We start from the raw sequence: 21,450 nt of genomic DNA on the forward strand, positions 1-21,450 counted from the left end.
CTGGTAGATCTTGGAGTAATCTGCCATAGATCAATGAGGATTTCTGACTCTCAGTTGTTTAACCAGAACAACATCAAAAATAATAGCCTTCCATTTAACCTTTAATTACACTGTACTTGGAATACAAAACCACAAGCAGATAAAACATTAATTCTATTTTAATAAATGAATCTGCTTGTGCTTTTGTATTTTTGTTATGTATATTACAAATAGACTTTAGTCACAAGCAATAAGCGGGTATCACTGGAGTAACCAGGAATGGATTTTTTGTATGGAAAGAGTGTAATCAGCCTATCTGAGCAGTATGAAGTTTCAACTTAGCAGCAGCAGGACCCTTAAAAATCATCAGCCTTTGTTAGCTCATCCAAGTGGCAATTTTGCAGATAGTGCATAAAAAACAATGGGAGCTTCAGGTGGGCATAGAAATGAATAGTTACACCACTGGTATCACATCTTAGTATGATAATTTTTATGATGACATAAACTGTTCCAACAGGTTTGTCCTAAGATATTTTATATTTTTGCTTCATCACATTTTCAGAAAGTTACAGCAAGCAATGTTTGTAACTACTGTTACTACCATTCTGACACCCCATCTGTCCTTATATTTCAGAGTCTTCAATGGGGCTGTTCAAAAATAACTTAGGGGGAGCAAATGGCAAGCCTTCAGAGGGAAGGATCAGGTCCTGAACTGGGAATTTTTTGGCTCCTGGCTTAACACGAGCTGCAGCCTTGTAGGGCTTCTCTTCTGTTACCCGCATGTGAACTGTTCCAGTTTCAGAGTCCCAAGCTTGCCCCTTGCTCAGTTTCTTTAATGTATTTCGGAATCCCTCCGTGTTGAAGTAGTAGATCAAGGGGTCCAACGTGCAGTTCATACTGGCCAACACCACAGTGACAACAAGAGCTTGGCGCACTGAATCACGCATTTCTGGCTCAGTCTGGATTACACGAGCTTTTATCAGCCCATAGGCTGCCAAGATGACATTGTAGGGTACAAAGCAGATAATAAAGATGACCAGGTTGACCACAAGCATGCGGATTGTCTTCTGCTGGCGCACACTCTGTATGCTATCAACCTGGCATAGTTTCAGAAAAATTCGGATGGAGCAGTATGTTACAGAGGTTAGAGGCAGGAGAAAGCCAAGGATCTCTGCTAGAATGATCAGGGGGAAGAGCCCCTTCTGCCACCGGCCATCACTAAAGCTTTCAAAACACAGAATGATGGAGGTGTTCTGTCTGGTACAATTAGTTGTTCTGTGGACTCCAGCAACTGGCACAGAGCCCATCAGGATAAGGACCCAAACCACAAGGCAGACCAGCCGAGCAACTTTGGGGCGCCGGAGATGGCGCCAGCGTAGTGGATAAACGATAGCAACAAAGCGGTCCAGGTTGATGCACATTAGGAAGAGGCAGCTTCCATACATGTTTATTTGAAAGACAGAGCCAGAGATCTGGCAAAGAATGGTTCCAAAGGGCCACTCCCCCATGTAATAGAAGTAAATACGGAAGGGCAGAGATATTGTGAAAAGAAGATCGCTCACAGCCAAGTTCAACATATAGATGCTCACTACTGATTTGAGTTTCAGGTAGTACAGGAAGATCCAAATCGCAGCAACATTAAGCAGCAAACCAGCAATGAAGATCAGGCTGTAGCCAACCAAGTGCAGTTGGTGACTGGCACTGTGATCCTTGCACGGAGTGATGTTGGCAGCTGACATCCCTGCAAATCAGCTGAGGACTTCAGTATTATGCAGCTGGGAGAAATAAACAGAAGAGGAGAGCATCTTCCTCAAAGAAGAAGGAGCCACACTAGCTGCATAACACTCATTGCTTTACTTCTTCATTCAGCCCCTGTTAAGTATCATCCCAGCATTCTTACTCCAGTCTCCAGGCCTCAGGAACGGTCAGAGCTGAGGATGCAAATGGTAGTGCCATTCCTGATTACAGGAGGATGAGCCTGGAAGGAAATTAGATTGAATAGGAAATTCAACTGAAGCATACTCAGAAGGAAAAATGAAAGTTGAAGTCATGGGATGGGACTGGTAGCATTACCAGAGTAAAAACTAGAGAAGGCTCCTGCACCTTTAATGGTTGTGTAGCAGGAATTTCAGCCATTAAAGATACAGGAGCCATCTCCAATTTTCACTCTGGCAACTGTAAGGTTGGGTGATGTGGAGAAAAATGCACAAAAGAAGAGGGAAAGGGCTACAGATAGGATACAGGTGTCAAACATGGCACAGTATGTTAGTTACTAAAATGTTTAGAAAAATGCAGAGGTTGCTGAGGATTTTCCAACTAAGTAAAAACTGTAAATAATGTTGGCATAATTAAAAAAGAGTACAGGCTTTTTTTTTCAGTGGGTGAATTTGAGAATTTGACTTCAACTTTTTCCTCCTAGTTACCTGATCCAAATGGTTGCCTGGTAAATGTTTGCCTGTCAGACTGCTAATTATAGGCCCCATTCCCACTGGCTTATAAAGCGGATCAAGACTTGGATTATGGGGGCATCGTTCCCATTTGAGAGCGCATTTGAACCTCACTGCGCCGATTTCGTTCCCATTGGAATTCGGATCTGATCCCCCTGTAATTGATTTTTCCAGGGAAAACCCAAATCAGGGGGACTCAATCCTGGGTTAATTTGACTGTACTTTTTTTGGAGGTTTTTCCTGCACCTCCTGAGTCTGATTCGGGGTAAATGAATGGGAATGACAAGGGTGTCCGATTCGGGAACTTGTCGATGGGAGGAGCAGTGATCAAGGGGCTGGCCTGGGGGTGTCACCTGCTTGTTCTCTTTCCTGCATTACTGGTGCTATTTCCCCCATTGGCACAGCCTTTCCCCCGGTGGAGTGGGAAGCAGGGTAAGGCGATCGCAAATGTAGACAAATTTATTTTTTTAAAAATTAAGCTTTCGATCGCCTAGGTGCTCTGTCGGGTGTCCAAACATAGCAAATTGCTACATTGACCTCCAAACGCAGTAAACACATTATGCCCCCCTGCAACCTCCCCCTTGCTGCTCCACATTCATAGACCGGCATGTGAGGAGACCCATTGAACACCATTTTTAACTATTATTTTTTCTTTTTTTTTTACATGCCTGCTCGATCGCCCCCAGACAGCCCAGGGAGCAATGGGGGAGGAAAAGGGACTTAGGGGGATAGAGGCTCCTTCTCCCTTTCCCAGAGGGACTCTGGAAAGACACAGGAGAGCATGGGAGGCAAAGGGACTTGGGGGGATGGAGGCTCCTTCTCCCTTTCCCAGAGGGGAAAAGCGCCTAAGCGACTGATTGACTGCTTAAAAACAAAACAAAAACGAAAAACAGGTTTGAAAGACGCAAATGGGAACGGGGAACAAAAATAGCCCACGCCAAAATGCATCGAAGCAACTGACGTCACTGTGACATCTAATCACCTAAGCGCTTGATTGACAGCTGCTTTAAAAAAAAAGAGGTTCCGCAAGGGCAATGGAAACTGGGAGCAAATTACTTCGCTTTAAAATACAGCGAGGGGAAATCCAATGGGAACGAAAACATGGGTCAAAATAAATTGAGTCATTTTGCAGCCTTTCCTAATGGGAACGAAGGACCAGATTCGATTAGGACTTAGGGAAAAAATTCGAGCCAGAATCGCAACAATATACATTGCTTTTTGTGCCCAGTGGGAATGGGGCCATATATTTTGAACCTCATAATAGAGGAGGAAATAACCTCTCTTGTATCCAGATTCTGGTAGATAGGGGGTTGCTATGACAGAAAAGATCATTATGGGCCCAGACAGACAGGCCAAAATAAAGCTGCTTCGGGTCTCTTTGGAGGTACACACATCTTGAGAGGCCAGAAGCTGTGCCAATACTGTGCTCCAGTCCTCAGGACTGCAGCACACCTTTGGTGCGGATTTCAGCCTCTTAGGACACATGCTTCATTTAAATAGAATACCTCCAAAGTGACCCAAAGCAGCTTTATTTTGGCCTGTCTGTTCGGGCCCTATACCATGTTAAAAGAAACTTAGGGAAAGTATGGTGGAATGACATTAATAATCACTTGGGCTCCCCCTCCCCATGAAATACTACCATCGTGGGAGCAGGAGCATCACTAGGGGATGTGGGCCACATCAGGTGGGGGTGACTGCTCTCAAAACATCTGCCTTTGGGCAGAAATGGGCTGTGCTATTTGCCTTTCAGCAGTCTGCTGAAGAGATGGTATGAGTAGCATGTCAGTTGGAAGAGAAAGGAGAGGCCCCAGGTTTTTAATTTAAAAAATATTTATTTTAAAAATTAAATTATATAATTAAAATAATTTTATTATTTTTAATTTTAAAAATTCTTTTAAAATTTTCTTTAAAAACACTACATCTTACCAAATGTTCACTTTTACCGCCTGAAACCATGTCCATGTCAATAAATTTAGGCTGTGCATATGATATTGTAATTTAAAGGTATAATCTTAATTTTGCTAGTTGTTTATGTCACAACTATTGCCATTATACTCAGTGCCATACGGGAATTACAATGTATGAGTAACATTAATGCATGAATATTACTAAGGATTCTGTATGGTGTGGTATAGGAGGAGGTCAATGGGGGTATGAGACACCATGAGTTACCATGCCATGTGACACCAACCCAACAGGCTAACCCACAGACAACTAAGACCATGGCTGTCTTGAGGTAATATTGCTGTACTGCTGCAACTCACTCATAAGCCACAATGTTGTGAGTTCAGTCCCAACAAGGGGCTCAGGGTTGACTCAGCCTGGCATTCTTCCGAGGTTGCAAAAATGAATACCCAGCTTGTTGGAGGCAATTTGCTTACATATTCTAAACCGCTTAGAGACTGCTTAGGCCATAGACTGCTTAAATGGTATGAGGTAGTATATAAATGAAGCTGCTATTCCTATTACATTTTTACTTCAAATTATGCTTTTTGATACTTGGTTCCCAGTCAGAGACAAACCATGATTTGACAGCTGGAATGTTGCCCAAATCACAGTTAACTGTCCTCAACTGTGGGTGAGTGTAATAGCTGCATGTATTTTATGTTCAAGTGGGGAAAAGAGCAAATAAACCATTAAAATGCCAGTTAACATATTTTTCAGTTGCAAAACCCTGTTAGTAAATCTCCAGTCTGGAGAGGCTATCCTTTCTATGCAGTTCATTGCAGCTTTCCAAGCCAGTTCACTGGGACAATGCAGTTCTTTTAAGAAGAGCATGTACTGTCAACCCTCCTAACTCACGGATCGCGGATCCGCGACCTTGGAAATCTGTTGAGGGGGTGATCCCCGCTATTTTTAATGGGGCGTGCACAAGCACGCACATGGGCATATGCCCCATTCAAGCCTATGGGGCTTGAATATGCATGGGCCTCCATTTTTGTGGGTGGGTGGATGGGAGTCCGGAACGATCCCCTGCAAAAACGGAGGCCAACTTTTGGGTCTAATGGTGGCCCTGATCCCAATAATTATCTTGGCTTTGGGATTTTTCTCTCATAGGAGAGAGGCTTGCTGCTAAAGGCATTTTTAAATGATCAGATTTTGTTATTCTTTTTATCATTATTTACCACCAATAGTTGATAGAAATATTAATACAAATTAAATTATACAATTCACTGGAGCATAACTTACTTCTGAAGTAGCTTCTGTTTTTCCAAAGGCATAACAGAATACACTGAAATATCTGCTGCTCCTTCTAGAATCCTCTCTAGTTGATACCATGGATAAGAGAAATTTAAAAATCTTTCTTTAATGTTGCTGTTTATTTGTTTTTTATTCTTGTATGAAAAGACTGTTTCCCTGTTAAGAAAAACAGATGTTAAAAAAAAGATATATGGCCTGAAATGAAATTAAAATAAAACAAATGAAATAATAATAATATAATAAAACTCTTATTCATATCCTGCTCTTCTACCATAAGGCAGTCAAGAGTGACTTACAGTATAAAAACATCCAATACACAATACAATATATCATAACCCCCCCTTAAAAAGAATTAAACATATTACTATTAAAATCACTCTATTAAATAAACTATTATTATATTAATATGAAATATGGTTTATTTTCTTTGTCACTTAATGGCCTGTTACAGACTGCCAAAATAAAGCTGTTTTGGGTCTCTTTGGAGGTATGCTATTTAAATGATGCCTGGGTCCTAAGAGTCCGGAGGTCCCGCCAAAGCCACACTCCATTCCTAAGCACCAGAGTGCAGCTTTGATGCAGCTTCCGGATTCTTAGGATGCATGCATCATTTAAACAGCATACCTCCAAAGAGACCCCAAGCAGCTTTATTTTGGCAGTCTGTAACAGGCCAATGAGAGCTAACAGATATGTAAATGTAGGGACACAACTAGGGAGACTGCTTCAGAGATGACAATTTTTATAAGAAAGTGTCCATATATAATGTTTTAAGTTAAAAGATGAAAAACATAAATACACAACAGATTTTCATTCAGGTACGCTGCTCAGGGAACCATGATTTTTTGCAGCTCCCTTTTGAATGGACACTCAGTACTGTCAAATGTGGGTTTGCTTTTGCATAATGTATAAAATGGCCCTGCCTTCAGGCAATGAAGAAGTTAACCATATTCAGGAATATCAGTATACAGAGAGATCTTGTAGCACCTTTGAGGCTGTGTGAAAGAACTTGTAATTAGCTTTTGTAAACTTAGGCCCCATACAGACTGCCAAAATAAAGCTGCTTCAGGTCACTTCAGGAGGTATGCTGTTTAAATGATGCATGTGTCCTAAGAGTCTGATAGCTGCTCCAGAGCCACGAACCAGTCCTAATGACTGGAGCGCAGCTTTGGCACAGCTTCCGGACTCTTAGGATGCATGCATCATTTCAACAGCATACCTCCAAAGTGACCTGAAGCAGCTTTATTTTGGCAGTCTGTATGGGGCCATTGTCTACTTCCTCAGATGCAACTGAGGAAGTAGACCAAGTCTATGAAAGCTTACACTACAACTCCTTTCATACAGTTAGTTTCAAAGGTGCCACAAGATCCTTCTGCATACTGATAGTTCAGAATAACATTGCTAAAATCCAAAGCACACTGCAGAAATAATCCAGTTTGAGATTGCTTTAACTGCCCTGGCTCATTGCTAGGGAATCCTGGGAATTGTAGTTTATTGTGACACCAGAGCTCTCTGAGAGAGAAGGCTAAATGTCCTACAAAACTAGAATTTCCAGAATTCCCTAGCATGGAGCTAGGGCAGTTAAAGTGGTTTCAAACTGGATTATTTCTGCAGTGTGTTTTGGACCTATGTCTCTGAATTTTACCTTCATTCAGGAATAGTCATGATGTCTCTTGAACACTGGAGCCCTTAGGAACACTTACTGCCTGTTTTCAAACAATTCTTCAGAGCCACAGTGTCAGAAAAGTGCTGAGAAGAAAGGAGGGATGAAGTTGCCTTTTGCAGAGTAAGCCTACAGGTCCATCAAGCTGAGGGGCCATTCAGACTACCTTTTAGCCCGGTTCAGAAACTGGATTAAAAGCAGGAAGTTCATACTGGCCCCGATTCTTCTACACCCAAATTCGAGGCTTGCACACCTGTTCAGGGGTAAATCCCCCTTGGCGTCGGTCTTTTGAAAGCGGAGTTTTACCTGTGTGTTTTGAGATAAACCGGGTGCTAGCAAATGTGAACATGGCTCCGGTCATGATCGGATCTAGTTCAGGGGAGGGATTAGATCAGAGGGAGGGCAGAGGGTGAAACATGCCTCCCTCTCGCAGGCAGCTTTCTCTCTCTCTCTCTCTCTCTCTTTTTGTTGTTGTAATTTTTATTTTTGACAGACTATGCAAATAGTTCTACAGGTTGATACATATTGATAGAATGAGTCTGCTTGTGCTACATTTCCCTTTCTGCTTGCTGCCAGCACGGCAGGTCACTTTGCAAGAGGCTTTTTTTTAATGCTACAATGCGAATGTTACAAATGTTTCCCTTTCAATTTGGCAAATTAATACAATATGTGAATGCTTTTGCTACATATGTATATGTGTATCTTAAGGCATTCTGGGGTCACAGTCAGAGAGAAAGCAAGAGATTGCAGAGATGGCATTCTGGGGAGGTATTAATATTATTATTATGACAGGAAGAGGATGGCATGTGAGGGGGGGATGCAAAGGCTTCGGAGGTAGCATTGGGCTGGAAGTGAAGGGGAAGCTAGAGGCTGGAAGGCTGCGGAAACACATGACTTTGGGGGAGCCAGGAGGCTGGCATCCGAGGGGGAGGCAAGAGCTTTGGTACTGGGCTGGAAGCAAAGGTGGAGGCAAGAGGTTCCAAAGAGGAGGAAATGCTGGGCTGGAAGCGAAGGGGAGGCAGGAGGCTGGAAGGCTGCGGAAACCCATGACTTTGGGGGAGTCACACTCTCTCAGCCTCAGGTAAAAGGCAATGGTAAATCTCCTTAATGGGGTCGTTTTAGGGTTGCCATAATCTGTAGTGACCCAGATACACACAACACACACACACACCTGGAGGTTTTTAAATTTGACAAGTTGACAGAATATGCGCCCACTGCCGCCAGTTTTTTTTTAAAAAAAGAAAGGGGGAAAGCACCCATTCGGTTGGCCAGTGGTTGTAGGATATGTCACCTTTGATGAAAGCGGAAGTGAATTTGATTGACAGCAAAGGAGGCTCCATTTTAAAGCTGTACCCCAAATGTGAACTTCAGAGGGGCAAATTGCCCCGATCGAGGTAAAGGGTAGTGGGCACTTCTTTCCGAGCAGATTCGATGTGGGGGGACCTAGATCTGCCCAATTCCATCCAGGGCAAATTGGTGAGTGGGAATGGGGCCTCAGTATTATCTACCACTGTTTCCCAAATTTTGGCCCTCCAGGTGTTTTGGACTTTAGCTCCCAGAAATTCTAACTGTTGGCCAGGTGCTTCTGGGAGTTGAAGTTCAAAACACCTGGAGGACCAAAGGATGGGAATTGCTAATGTACACTAATGCTACTCATAGTGGTGGTCCCTGGAGCAATGCTATTCCACAAGTCCTTGGCTGCTGATCCATGGAAAGGTTTAAGGAAATAAAGAAATATTTGTAACCAATGGCCACAAATATAGTACCGGTCCTTGGAACATTGTGTGTGGGGGGGTGTTCTTCCCCCACATCATTTTCAACAGAGGCTGGATGGCCATCTGTCAGGAGCAATTGATTTTATATTCCTGCACATCAGGGGGTTGGACTGGAAAGCCCTTGTGGTCTCTTCCAATTCTATGATTCTATCAGATAGATGAGGAGCACCAGTGGTTCTTCAAAGTTTGTTATGGGACATGTTTACCAGCACTGCCTGGAGAAATCAGAGATTAAACGTGGGCCATACTGAATACAAAGGATATGCTCTGTCACTGAGCTCCATCCTTTCCCTTAAATTAAAAGTGAGATTTGAGAAATACAAATCATGTACCTGTAGGGAGTATATCACACGAAGGTTGTTGCAGCTCAGATTCGGGGTGACTCCTGGTTAAGCGTAACATGCGTAACATGAATGTTTTATCACACCTCGTTGCCCTTCCATTGCCCTTTCCAATCGAGGGGGAATCGAATCCAAGGCAAGTCATGTGATGCCGATTCACGCAAAGCAGAGTGAGTGCAAATTGTATTACCACACTGGTGCATACCATGCAGATTCAACTATTTGAATTGGGACCTTCGCGCATGCTCAGTGGGGGTCTGGATGCTGTCCTCTTTCCCTGCCCCCTCCGTAGCGGTCATCCTTCATCGGGCTGAGGGAGCAATCAGGGGATGCTGGGATAGGTTGCAGGGTGTCACTGGGGCCAGGATCGGACTGAAGGAGCAGTCAGGGGATGATGGGATTGGTGGCAGGGTGGCAGAGAGGACAAGATGGCCTGAAGGAGGAGGAGGGGTCTGAAGGAACAGGACGCAGGGGGCCAAGGGGGGTGACATTGGAGTGTTCTTCCACACCAGACCAATTTGGAGTTAAATTGAAGTGAGCTTAAAAGCGAATTCTGTGAATTCACTTTTTTTCCAATTTCACCAAAATGAGGAGTCACTTTGGAATCACTGTGGCAGCGCCACGGAAGGAGCGCCCATAGAAAGGAATCTCGTCTGATAACACATTCACATTATGACGTGAATTCGCATCATGGACCCGCAGTCACCCCAGATCTGAGCTGCAAAAATCCCCCAAAACCTCAGTGTGATAAACGCCTAGGACTGCCAAGTTATTAACCACTGTCTGTGGCTAATGCACATTAAGCCTCTGTACACTATCTTTTTGTTGATGTTGGGTTGGCAGAGGTTCTTGGCATTTTTGCAGAAAGTTCAGGTACACAATCAACCAAGCAAATCCATCCATCCATCCATCCATCCATCCATCCATCCATCCATCCATCCACCAATCCATTCATCTATCTATCCATTGTTGAAATAAAACAGAGCAAGAAGACCATCTGCCATGGGAGATGGCAGGGAGAGAAGAACTACTGGACTTGATCCCCTTCCCCACCACCATTCCCTTCTCCTTTTGTGTCATATCTTTTTAGATTGTAAGTCTGAGGGCAGGGAACCATCTAATTAAAAATAATAATAATTGTAAGCCGCTCTGACAACCTTTAGGGCTGAAGGGCAGGGTATAAATACCATCCATAAGTAAGTAAGTAAGTAAGTAAGTAAGTAAATAAATAAATACCCTTGATTTTTATCACTGCTGTATGATATTGATTCAGCAGCACTTGGATCCCCAGATGCAGCAGCACTCATTCAGCAGCACTTGGATCCCTAGATGCAGAGGCCAGCTAGGCTACTGTTGGCAGATGCAGCTTTTCTCCTTTCAGCATGACAAGCTGCATTACAAGAAATTCCTACTTGTACACAACGCTTTCTCTGCTGTGAAGCCAGTACCCTCTAAGTGCATGGCTGCTCTCACTTCAGTCCCTGGAAACTCCTGAACAGGGAGAATCAACAATGACTTTCAGTTTGGAAATGGTGGAACAGAGAAAAAACGGTGAAATTGTATCTTTCTGTTTACGACTGTCTGAATGTAGAGATAGCTTATGTGCTTTTGGCCACATGCTAACTTAAAGCTTGGAACACATGGTTGAAAGATTGGGTGCTAGAGGGCTGCACACACATCCCCTGAGCCCCACTTTCCTCACCCCAGATACAGACCATTGCTCAATATCATCCAAAAGAAAAATGTAGGCACCATGACTCTCATACTGTCACTTTCCTTCCCTTGCACACTTTTCACAATTTTTACCTGATGAGCTTTAATGTATTTTTAACCTTTTGTTTGGTCTAAAAAGGCTATGGGAACAAATGTGAACTTCAGAGAGGCAAATTGCATCAATCAAGGTGAGAACTTCTACCCGGGGAGATTCGGTATGGGGGCAACCAGATCTGGCCAGCTCTATCCAGAGGAAATGAGCTAGTGAGAATGGGGCCTTTAACTGCTATGGTTCAGTGCTATGTAATTTTGGGAATGAATTTTGTTGTGGCACCAGAGCTCTGATGAAAACAAGGCAAAGTTCCTGTTGACTGAATTCAACATACATTGAACATGATAAACAAACCAGACCAAAAGGGAGACAGTATGGAAGTCTTGATAGATGATAGACAGAGAGGAGTTGGTTTGAACTAGATGACACAGAGAGAGGATGTCCTTTGACCTAAGTTGTTAATGTTCTTCCAAATATTTACTTGAGAAACAACTGGAAGGGGTATGTAAGGTGGGCTCTGAAAACATGTTTGTCTTACTTTGGACCTCATTTCGAGGCATCTACTTATTTCTGCTGCAGAAATAAACCCTTTCCCCTAACTCTTTAGAATCATATAGAATCATAAAGCTGTAAGAAACCTCAAGGACCATCTAGTCCAAACCCCTTTTGCCATGCAGGAACACACAGTCAAAGCACCCTCAACAGATGACCATCCAGCCTCTGATAAAAACCTCCAAAGAAAGAGACTCCATCATCCTCTGAGGGAGTGTCTTCCACTGTCAAACAGCTCTTACTGTCAGGACGTTCTTCCTACTGTTGAGGTAGACTCTTTTTTTCCGCAGCTTGCATCCATTGCTCCTTGGTCTATTCTCTGGAGCAGCAGAAACAAGTTCAGTCCATCCTCAATGTAACACTCCTTTAAATACTTAAACAGGGCTATTTTATCACCTCTTAACCTTCTCTTCTCCAGGCTAAACATATCCAGCTCCCTAAGTCACCCTTCATAGGACTTCATGGTGTCCAGACCTTTCACCATTTTGGTTGCCCTCTTCTGGACACACTCCAGCTTGTCAACAGCCTTTCTGAATTGTGGTGGGCAGAATTGGATGCAGTATTCCAGGTGAGACCTGACCAAAGCAGAACAGTGGTACTATTACTTCTCTCAGTCTATACAGTGGGCTCTCCCCTTATGCAGCGATCTATTCTGGATCCCTCCGTGTAAGGGGAAATCCACATGTGCTGGAGCCTCACTACTTCTTCCAGGGCACGCGAGGGGCTTTTCTGGCGTGGCTTTCAGCATATGCCGAAAGCCGTGTATGCCGCGCCACGTAAAATGCAGGCGCACTGTACTCCTGTCGATGCAGCCTAAAATCACATTGGCTTGCTTAGCTGTCCCATCACACTGCCGATTCATGTTCAGCCTGTGGTCCACTAAAACTCCTAGATCCCTTTCACATGTACTGCCTTTAAGCTAGGTGTCCCCCATCCTGTCCCCCATATATGTACATTTCATTTTCATTGCCCAAGTAAAAACTGGGGTCCTAGAACCAAATCAAATCCCAGCCTTACATTTGTCCCTGTTGAAATGCATTTTGTTGGTTTTGGCCCAGCTTTCTAATTTGTTGCAATCATTTTAAATTCTGATTTAGTCTTCTGTGGTATTAACTACCCTTCCTAATTCATTGTCAACAGCAAATTTGATAAATATGCCCTCCATTCCATTGTCTAAGTCACTGATAAGGATGATGAATAGCAAACTGGTTCCAGGACAGAACCCTGTGGCACCCCGCTAGTCACTTCTCTCCAGGATGAAGAGGAGCCATTGTTGAACACCCTTTGGGTTCGGCCGGTCAACCAATTACAGATCCACCTGTTGCATTATCTAGCCCTCATTTTACTAGCCTGTTTGAAAGAATGTTGTGGGGGACTTTGTCGAAGGTCTAACTGAAATCAAGATACGCTTACATCCACAGCATTTCCTTCATCTACCAAGCTTGTGACTCTATCAAAAAAAGAGATAAGACATTGCATGACTTGTTTTTGAGAAACCCATATTGTCATTTAGTGATTATGGCATTTCTTTCTAAATGGTTACTGACTGTCAGTTTAATGATCTGCTCCAGAATCTTTCTTGATATTGATGTCACATTGTCTGGGAAGTAATTATTTGGATCCTCTCTCTTTTTTCCTTTTTGAAGATGGGGACAACATTTGTCCTCTTCCAGTCTGCTCAGGCCTCTCTGGTTTTCCAAAGACATTGAAAGTAGTTCTGAGATTACTGGTACTTCTGCCAATTCTTTTAATACTTTTAGAGGTAGTTCAGTTGGCCCTGGAGATTTGAATCCATTTATACTGACCAGATATTCCTATACAGTGGTCCCTTCTTTTATGAGGGGGATCCGTTCCTGACCCCCCCCTCACATAAAAGAAATTCTGCCTATGCTTGAGCCCCATTAGAAGTAATGGGGCTCATGCTCGCAGTGGCGTAGTGGTGCGGTGGCATGTGTGCCCCATGGGCGCACGCATCATTGCTCCTTCCGGCGCACAGCGCCCCTTCTTCCATCGCTGCTTTCAGTGTATGCAGAAAGCAGTGTATAATGCACCCGCGTATAATGCAGGCGCACTATACAATACTTCCTCTTTTCCTATTCTGTGCTGCATTTTCTCTACTGCATCATCTACTCCATTTCGCCCTGCTTGAGCACTGTTCTTCTTTTGGGAGAAGACTGAGTCAAAGAAGTTGCTTTCCTCTGTTCCCTGTTAGCATTTTGCAATTTTCTCCATGCAGTGGCCCTATCATTTCCTTGTTCTTCCTTTTACTACAGAGATAACACAGGAAAGGGGCCTTTTTATTATTTTTAACCTTTCTAGCAAGTCTGAGCTCATTCTATGCTTCAGCTTTTCTGACTTTCTCCCTATATGAGTTGGCTATTTGCTTGAATTCTTCTTTGGTGATTTCCCCCTTTCCTCATTTCTTGCACATGTCCCTTTTGAGTCTTAGCTCTGTTGAAAGTTCTTTAGACATTCATCCTGGTTTCTTTAGAAACCCATTTTTCCTTCCCATTGGAACTGTTTGAAATTGTGCCTTCAGCACCTAACTTTTAAGAAACTCCCAGGTTCTTAAAGTCTGGAATGCATGTCTGACTATGCTTGGCTTCCCCCTTTCACTGTATAAAAAAAACCTCAAGAGAACATAGTCACTCCCACATAAGGATCCTGCCACTTCCACCCATCAACCAGATCTTCATTGTTGGTTAAGAACAGATAAAAAAATTGATCTTCTAGTTGCCTCTTCCACCTTCCGAACAATTAGTCCAGAAGGCAAATTAGTTCTTACATTTTTTTTATCAGAGTTTGACTCCCAACAAATATCAGAATAGTTGAAATCCCCCATTACCACTACATCTTTCTTTTCTGAATGTGTGATTGTCTGCTACAGCAAGGCATCATCTAAGTCCTCAGTTTGGCTTGTGGATGTGTGTGTCTGTAATAGACCCCGCTATCACCACCACAACCCTGTTGTTTCTCTCTCTCTCTTAATTTTTATCCAGATTTTCTCAACCTGGCTTCTAGGATTTAAGTAATGAATCTGTTCACAGGTATAGTGGCCCCTTGGTATCTGCTGGGGTTTGGTTCCAGGACCCCCTGTGGATATCAAAATCCCTGGATGTTCACGTCCCATTAAATACAATGGATAATAAAATGGCATCCCTTATATACAATGGTGAAAACAAGTCAACTTAGTCAAAGGAAAGCAACAGCACAGGCAGAAGGGGAGCTAATAGCTTTGTGTTAGAGGTTATCCTTTAAATTTTTTCTTTTTTTAAAAAGGGCTTTTTTGGGGGGTGGGGAGGGTTGCTCAGAGGAAGTCAGAAACGTGCCTCAGAACAAGCTAGCAACTAGGAGGTCTCTATAGAGGTATGGGGATCTTGGAATTTTTAATGTATTCTCTCTTAACTGTATTTTGCTTTACTGTTGTAATCTGCTTGGCTTCCTAGAGATTAAGCAGAATATAAATAATAATAATAATAATTATTATTATTATTATTATAACCCCAGTTGATTGAGCTCGCTAATAGAGATTGGTGGAAAGATCAGGACAACAGGAACCCTTTACATGGGTGTTTACCAAGGGAATTTTTGAGGGGGAAGGCCATAGTCCTGTTTCAGTACTTACTTAAGATTTCTCACTATGGACACTGAGGGAGCTGCTACAGTCACCTGCAACATTTGTGGGATGTTTATCTTCTTGCCTAGGCATGTGGGGAACGTCACATGCACCAAGTGCAAGTTGGTAGCCCTCTTGGAAGAGAAAATACAGCATTTGGAGGCCAGGGTAGCTACAGTTCAACATATTAGGGAGCAAGAGGGTTTCCTGGACAGAACGGTCTTAGATGGTAACCACACAGAGGAAGTTGCTGGGGTGGTGGAGGAGGTCACTTCACATACACAGGAGGTAGACAGATGGAGGAATATCACACAGAGAAGTAGAGAAACCAGGGATCGTTCTGGGAGGCTGCAGCTACAGAATCACTTTGAAGCTCTCTCCCTTATCAGGGATGATGAGGAAGAGCAGCAGGGACAGACTTCAGGGACAGTGCAGGGGACCCTGGGAGTACCACTGCAAGGAACAGTCACTGCTAAGCCTTGGAGGAGGTGTGTGGTGGGGGTAGTGAACTCCTTGCTGAGGGGTACAGAATCAATGGTTTCTGTGTCTGACAAGATGTCTCGGGAGGTGTGTTGTCTCCCTGGAGCAAAAATCAGTAATGTGACATTGAGGCTGACAAGACTTGTCAAGCCTACTGATCATTACCCCTTTTTTTGGTCCATGTGAGAACCAATGATACAGTAGGGCACAGCCTTAAGAATATCAGAAGGGATTATGAGGCTCTGGGTAGGAAGCTGAAAGAGGGGGATGCACAGGTTGTCATCTTATCTCTTCTCCCAGTTGAAGGGCATGGTCCAGGAAGAGAGAGGAAAATAGAAGAGGTGAACAACTGGCTCTGCAGATGGTGCTACTGAGAACGATTTGGATTCTTGGATCATGGACTGCGCAGCATGGAGCAATGGATGCAAACTGCAGGAAAAGAGATTCCAACTCAAGATTAGGAGGAACTTCCTGGGGATGTTCGACAGTGAAACACACTCCCTTGGAATGTGGTGGAGTCTCCTTTGGAGGTTTTTAAACAGAGGCTGGGTGTGTTCCACTGTCAAACAGCTCTTACTGTCAAGAGGTTCCTCTTAGTATTGAGGTGGAATCTCTTTTCCTGTAGCTTGCGTCCATTGTTCCATGTTCTAGTCTCTGGAGCAGCAGAAAACATGCTTGCTCCATCCTCAATGTAACACCCTTTCAAATACCTAAACAGGATTATCATATCATCCCTTAACCTTCTCTTCTCTGGGATAGACCCAGATCCCTAAGTCTTTCCTCATAAGACATGGTTTCCAGATCTTTAACCATTTTGGTCGCCCTGCTCTGACACACTCCAGATAGTTAACATCCTTTTTGAACTGTGGTGCCCAGAACTGGATGCAGCATTCCAGGTGAGGGCTGACCAAAGCAGAATAGAGTGGCACTATTACTTCCCTTGATCTATACATCTATGTATACATCTATACATCTATTGATACAGCCTAAAATGTCCTTTTTAGTTGCCACATCACACTGTTGACTCATATTCAACTTGTGGTCTACTAGGACTCCTAGATCCCTTTCACATGTAGTCTCCTTAAGCCAGGTTTATCACCAGTCAATAGTGATATGAGGTGAGAATGGCTCTAATCTCAACCCTGTCTGCCCAATAGCTTCTTTCAGTTCAGAGGTTTAGATAACAAAGATTCAAAGTATAAAGGTACACTCAGCTTCTCCCACTCTTAGGGCTAAGTGTGAGAATATATAGAAGACATGTGAACAGTCTCTTTCTGACATTGCTTTTATAATGACAATCAGCTACAGGATACTAAGGTAAATGCATTTTAAAAGTATGACTATTTTGTACATATACATGCCTAAAGTCTCACAGCAAACTCTAGGGAACCTCCTAGTTACTTCTGCTTGGTGATGACAGCAGTAAATTTTAAAAAGTGATTGTTTGTTTTTCCTGCTGGAGACTTCAGCAGGAAAAACTCTGGAGCTGAAGGTTGAAATAACCTTCCGTGTCACTTTAATTCCCCAGCTTTTTGTCAGCAGATATAAAATGGATAAACCTCAGTTTTGAACAAAAAACGTTCATGACCAAGAAATGAACGCTCACTCTTCTTGAAACAGTATACTAAGGGGTTATTCAGACGTTGTTTTACCTTGCACAACTATGCGAATAATCTCAATCACACGTTCCAGTTTTGTTGTTTACACTATTGAATCACATCTCTGCACATCTCTGAGAGTTCAGTTGTTCACATGTGTTATCACTTCAATAAAGATGGAGTTCACAATGTGAATGTATTCGAAACGCAGTCAAGGCATGCAGAGTTTTATCCCCTTTATCCTGGGTCTATTCACATTGGTTATTCATACATCTGACAATGCGAATCTTTTAGGAAAATGTAGATAAAAACCTGAGATTCATTATCCCAGGTTAAGTAGTGTTTTTGGGAGCCCCCTAAATTTAATCAGGAGTATTTGAAATGTATGTGAACAACAAAGATTCAATCCACATTCTACCGGGATTATTTTCACTATCTGAATAACCCCCAACTCTGCTTCTATTTCAAGGGGAGCAAAACACCATGTCACCTTTCCATCATGTTGTTCCCACCATCATTCTTCTGGCCTTTTCCCCAGGGACCTCTCCCCTTTTCTCCTGCACCACTTTTTTTCCAATTCAGGGGAGTTCTCTGAGCCTCCAACTAGCATTTTGTGGGAACCGGAGAGGCTTTTGTCAGGAGGAAGGCATGGTAAATATGCCTTCTGACAGTTCAGGTACATGCAGCTAAATCTAGATTCAATTCTGCAACAGAAACTATTTTTATTTCTTTTTTACTACCTGATATGATTACAGATTTTATTTTCCCTGGTATTCTGTAAGATTGATTAGTCTATTGATAGGTTTAATGGTCTGCTTTTACAGAACCACTTTTGCAATTAAACAAATTGATACTAAACAAACAGTGGCTGAAACACTTTGTGTTTACTTTGAATGTGGATCAAGAACAGGTTAGTGACATAGGCCTGTTACAGACTGCCAAAATAAAGCTGCTTCGAGTCTCTTTGGAGGTATGCTATTTAAATGATGCATGGGTCCTAAGAATTTGGAAGCTGCACCAAAGCTGCACTCCAGTGCTTAGGAATGGAGTGTGGCTTTGGCGTGACCTCCGGACTCTTAGGACCCATGCATCATTTAAATAGCATACCTCCAAAGAGACTCGAAGCAGCTTTATTTTGGCAGTCTGTAACAGGCCATAGTGTGGTAATCCCCCCCAGTTGTAAATCTGAAACGGAATAGGCCCATTGAATAGAAATTTGATAAATCAACACTTCACAAAGTTACATTGATTCTTCTCTAGCTTAGACTCCAGGCATACGTTAGCTAATACATTTAATGATAAAGAAGCTCAAAGTTACAAAGATTTTTTTTCTCCTGCCCACCCCAGAACCTGTTTTCCCATTCAGCTCATCCTCTGACTAGCTGGACTTTAGCAGCATTGCCATTGAGAGGAGAGCTGAAACACAGAAAAAACAAGTTTTGGTGTTGGGACTTGGGTTACACCAATATATCTGTAGTAAACAGTGCAATAAGCAAACTTTGAACTAGGAACAAGTGGGATTCTTCTTTAGCTAATCATATCGTAACCATATGTGCCTCCCCAAAGTAAGCAAGGTAAACAGAAGCTGCCAACTAAGGGAAAACGGGAAAGTAAATAAGCCTACCTCACCAGCGTCCACCAGCAGATTAAACTGTAGGTGTTTAAGTTTGCCCACCAAAATGAAAATCATTAGACCAGCAGAAACAACTGAAAGAAGACTTCATCCTTGGATGAATAGCAAAAAAAGATTTCAAGTGGTGTGTAGAAGGTTCAAATTTTTGTAAAAACAACAACAACAAAACCAAAAAAAGTAGGCAAGGCTTACATGACCTGATTGTTGCATTACACAAGTGCATATTGTTAGTTTTGAATTTTATAAAATTGCTGAAACATGTTGATCTGTATTTCTGTGCTATACAGAAATAATGCTAAGGAACATATCTAGTTTGCTAATTGAGATATACCTGTAATATTTAATGCAGGATATGAACTCATTTTTATAGTGCCAGGCCTTTTCTTGTTTTTCGTTGCTGCTTCACTATTTTTTAATCCGATCCTAATTTATGGATTGTTTTTATTGTAGTGCCTTTTGTGTAATATTGTTAATCCTAATACCTAATTTAATGTCACCTTGTGAAGGCTAGGCCCTGGCACCTCTTGCCTATTCTGACAAATAACAAATGAATAAATTCTGAGTCTTCAAATTGCCAAGGATACTAGTTCTCCATGAAGAGGAGTTTTGCCAGGTCCCCCATGCCTTTAATATTTTGTTTTGCCAGGTTCCCCCATGCCCTTAATCACTCCACAGCAGGCAGGGGAAGCTCTACCTGCTGAATTTCTGCTTGCCATGCTGCTTTTGCAGACCTGGGAGATAATATTTTAAAAATAGTTAGCAACACTACACAAGATTTTAAAAAAAACCCAGTATTCAGGAGATCTTACTAGAATCTCTTTTCTGTGCTGGGGCAAAAAAGTGCCTCAGAGAATACAGAGAGTATATATTTCGCCACCAAGTAATTACAGCTGATGCTCACAACTTTGGGACTGAGACCAGGGCTTTATAGTCAGTAGAAACAGACAAGCAAAATAGGTCCTAGAACAGATTAGGCCAGAAATTGCCTTGGAAGCCAAGATGACAAAACTAAGGCTGTTGAACTTCAGATACATCATGAGAAGGCAGGACTCACTGGAAAAAACAATAATGCTAGGAGAAGCAGAGGGAAGCAAAAAGAGAGGAAGGCCACAAGCTAGATGGATGGACTCTATTGGGGAGGTCACAGGTATGGATTTGCAGGATTTAGGCAGAGCAGTGGAGGACAGGAGGTCTTGGCGAGATCTCATTTACAGAGTTGCCATGGGTCGAGATTGACTGGAGGGCAATTAACAACAACAAAAGAACTCTGAGGTATGAGCAATGAGACATCTCGTCTTACAAATTAATTCCTACACATGTTACATACCTTCTACTAAAAGATAATGATAGTTAGTGAACAGATTGTTCCTTTAATAGATGCCTGATGTGCAGAAATCCCTTTTCAGATCATGGCAATGAATCCCATTGCTCATGTGCCAATATTTGCACACATATGACATCCTTGCATACATACACACACACACACAGGTCTGCCAGTGATCTGCCCATGCCAAAGGTTTTTATAGCTTCCATTCCAGCATCTAATCCTGTCTCCCTGCTTAATCCAAGGCCCTCCCCTCCACCATTTTACCTCTCCTCTTGTGTAGGTTTGGAGGAACTGCAAGTTTCTCTAGTCCTCTGCTTAATGTTCACAGCAACTGCAAGAACTTTGACTCTCCAGAAAGCTTCAGAGGCAGATCAGGTTCTGCAGAGCACACAGGTTAAGTAGGAAATCCCCCAGTTGCATAGACTTCTCCAGGTTCACCCAAGGGTTCCCAACTACCATTTTCTGCCATGCCATTGGAACATTGCTTCCTTCAAGGAGAATTCATTCACACTTCCTTCCAACCCATTTGGTTCATCCTCTTTCTGTGATACAACTTGTCATTTGACAACAGCACATGAACTTTGGCTTCATGGGTTGATAAGCCATGCTAGACACGGCATAAAAGCAAAAACAGGAGTAAAGGGGCAGCAACATCCTCTGCTGTCTGCGATACTTTCTTGCTGAGAGTAATAAGATGACAAACAAGGAAGTGAGCTTGTGGTGCATTTTCTACTCTTTTCCTCCCTTCCTCCCCTCTGAGACAATCACCCTGCCTTACACAGAGAAAAAAGTATTGAACAAGGCAGCAAGCAAGGAAGCAAGCTTAATCATTAGCCAGCATTTACCGCACTGGAGATTAACAAATCTGAAGGCAATCTAAGTGCTTGCCCAGTGCATGTGTCACACAAAGCAGATCACTCCAATGTGCCCACATTGGCACAGGTTTTGTAGAGCCTTAGAACCTGAGTTGGAAGACACCCCAAGGGTCACCCACTCCAGCCCCATTCTTTCATGCAGGAAGACACAATCAAAGCTTTCCCTGTGGCAGATGGCCATCCAGCCTCTTCTTAAAGGTC

The 21,450-nt window shown here is 42.9% G+C and overlaps 1 protein-coding gene across 2 annotated transcripts; it reads right to left on the reverse strand.

Moving 5' to 3' along the window:
• Positions 1-501: 501 nt before the first annotated feature.
• On the reverse strand, positions 502-20,881 carry LPAR5 (lysophosphatidic acid receptor 5). Of its 2 annotated transcripts, none has more exons than XM_089511273.1 (3): positions 20,639-20,881; positions 5,616-5,783; positions 502-1,957 (listed from the first exon to the last, which is right to left on the reverse strand). In XM_089511273.1, exon 3 carries the CDS (start codon positions 1,716-1,718, stop codon positions 603-605), a length of 1,116 nt encoding a protein of 371 aa, XP_089367399.1. In that variant the 5' UTR covers positions 1,719-1,957; positions 5,616-5,783; positions 20,639-20,881; the 3' UTR covers positions 502-602. The 2 variants fall into 2 exon arrangements, with proteins under 2 accessions (XP_089367399.1, XP_089367389.1); XM_089511263.1 differs by lacking the exon at positions 20,639-20,881 and adding an exon at positions 10,640-10,661.
• Between the last annotated feature and the right edge of the window lie 569 nt (positions 20,882-21,450).

This window comes from Sceloporus occidentalis, unplaced genomic scaffold, assembly GCF_023333645.1.
Source record: "Sceloporus occidentalis isolate IW3139 unplaced genomic scaffold, rSceOcc1.0.p SCAF_1, whole genome shotgun sequence".
NCBI lineage: Eukaryota > Metazoa > Chordata > Lepidosauria > Squamata > Phrynosomatidae > Sceloporus > Sceloporus occidentalis.

Coding starts and splice junctions, on each gene's coding strand:
- LPAR5 (XM_089511273.1), bottom strand. CDS start 1,718: ATGTCAGCTGCCAACATCACTCCGTGCAAGGATCACAGTGCCAGTCAC.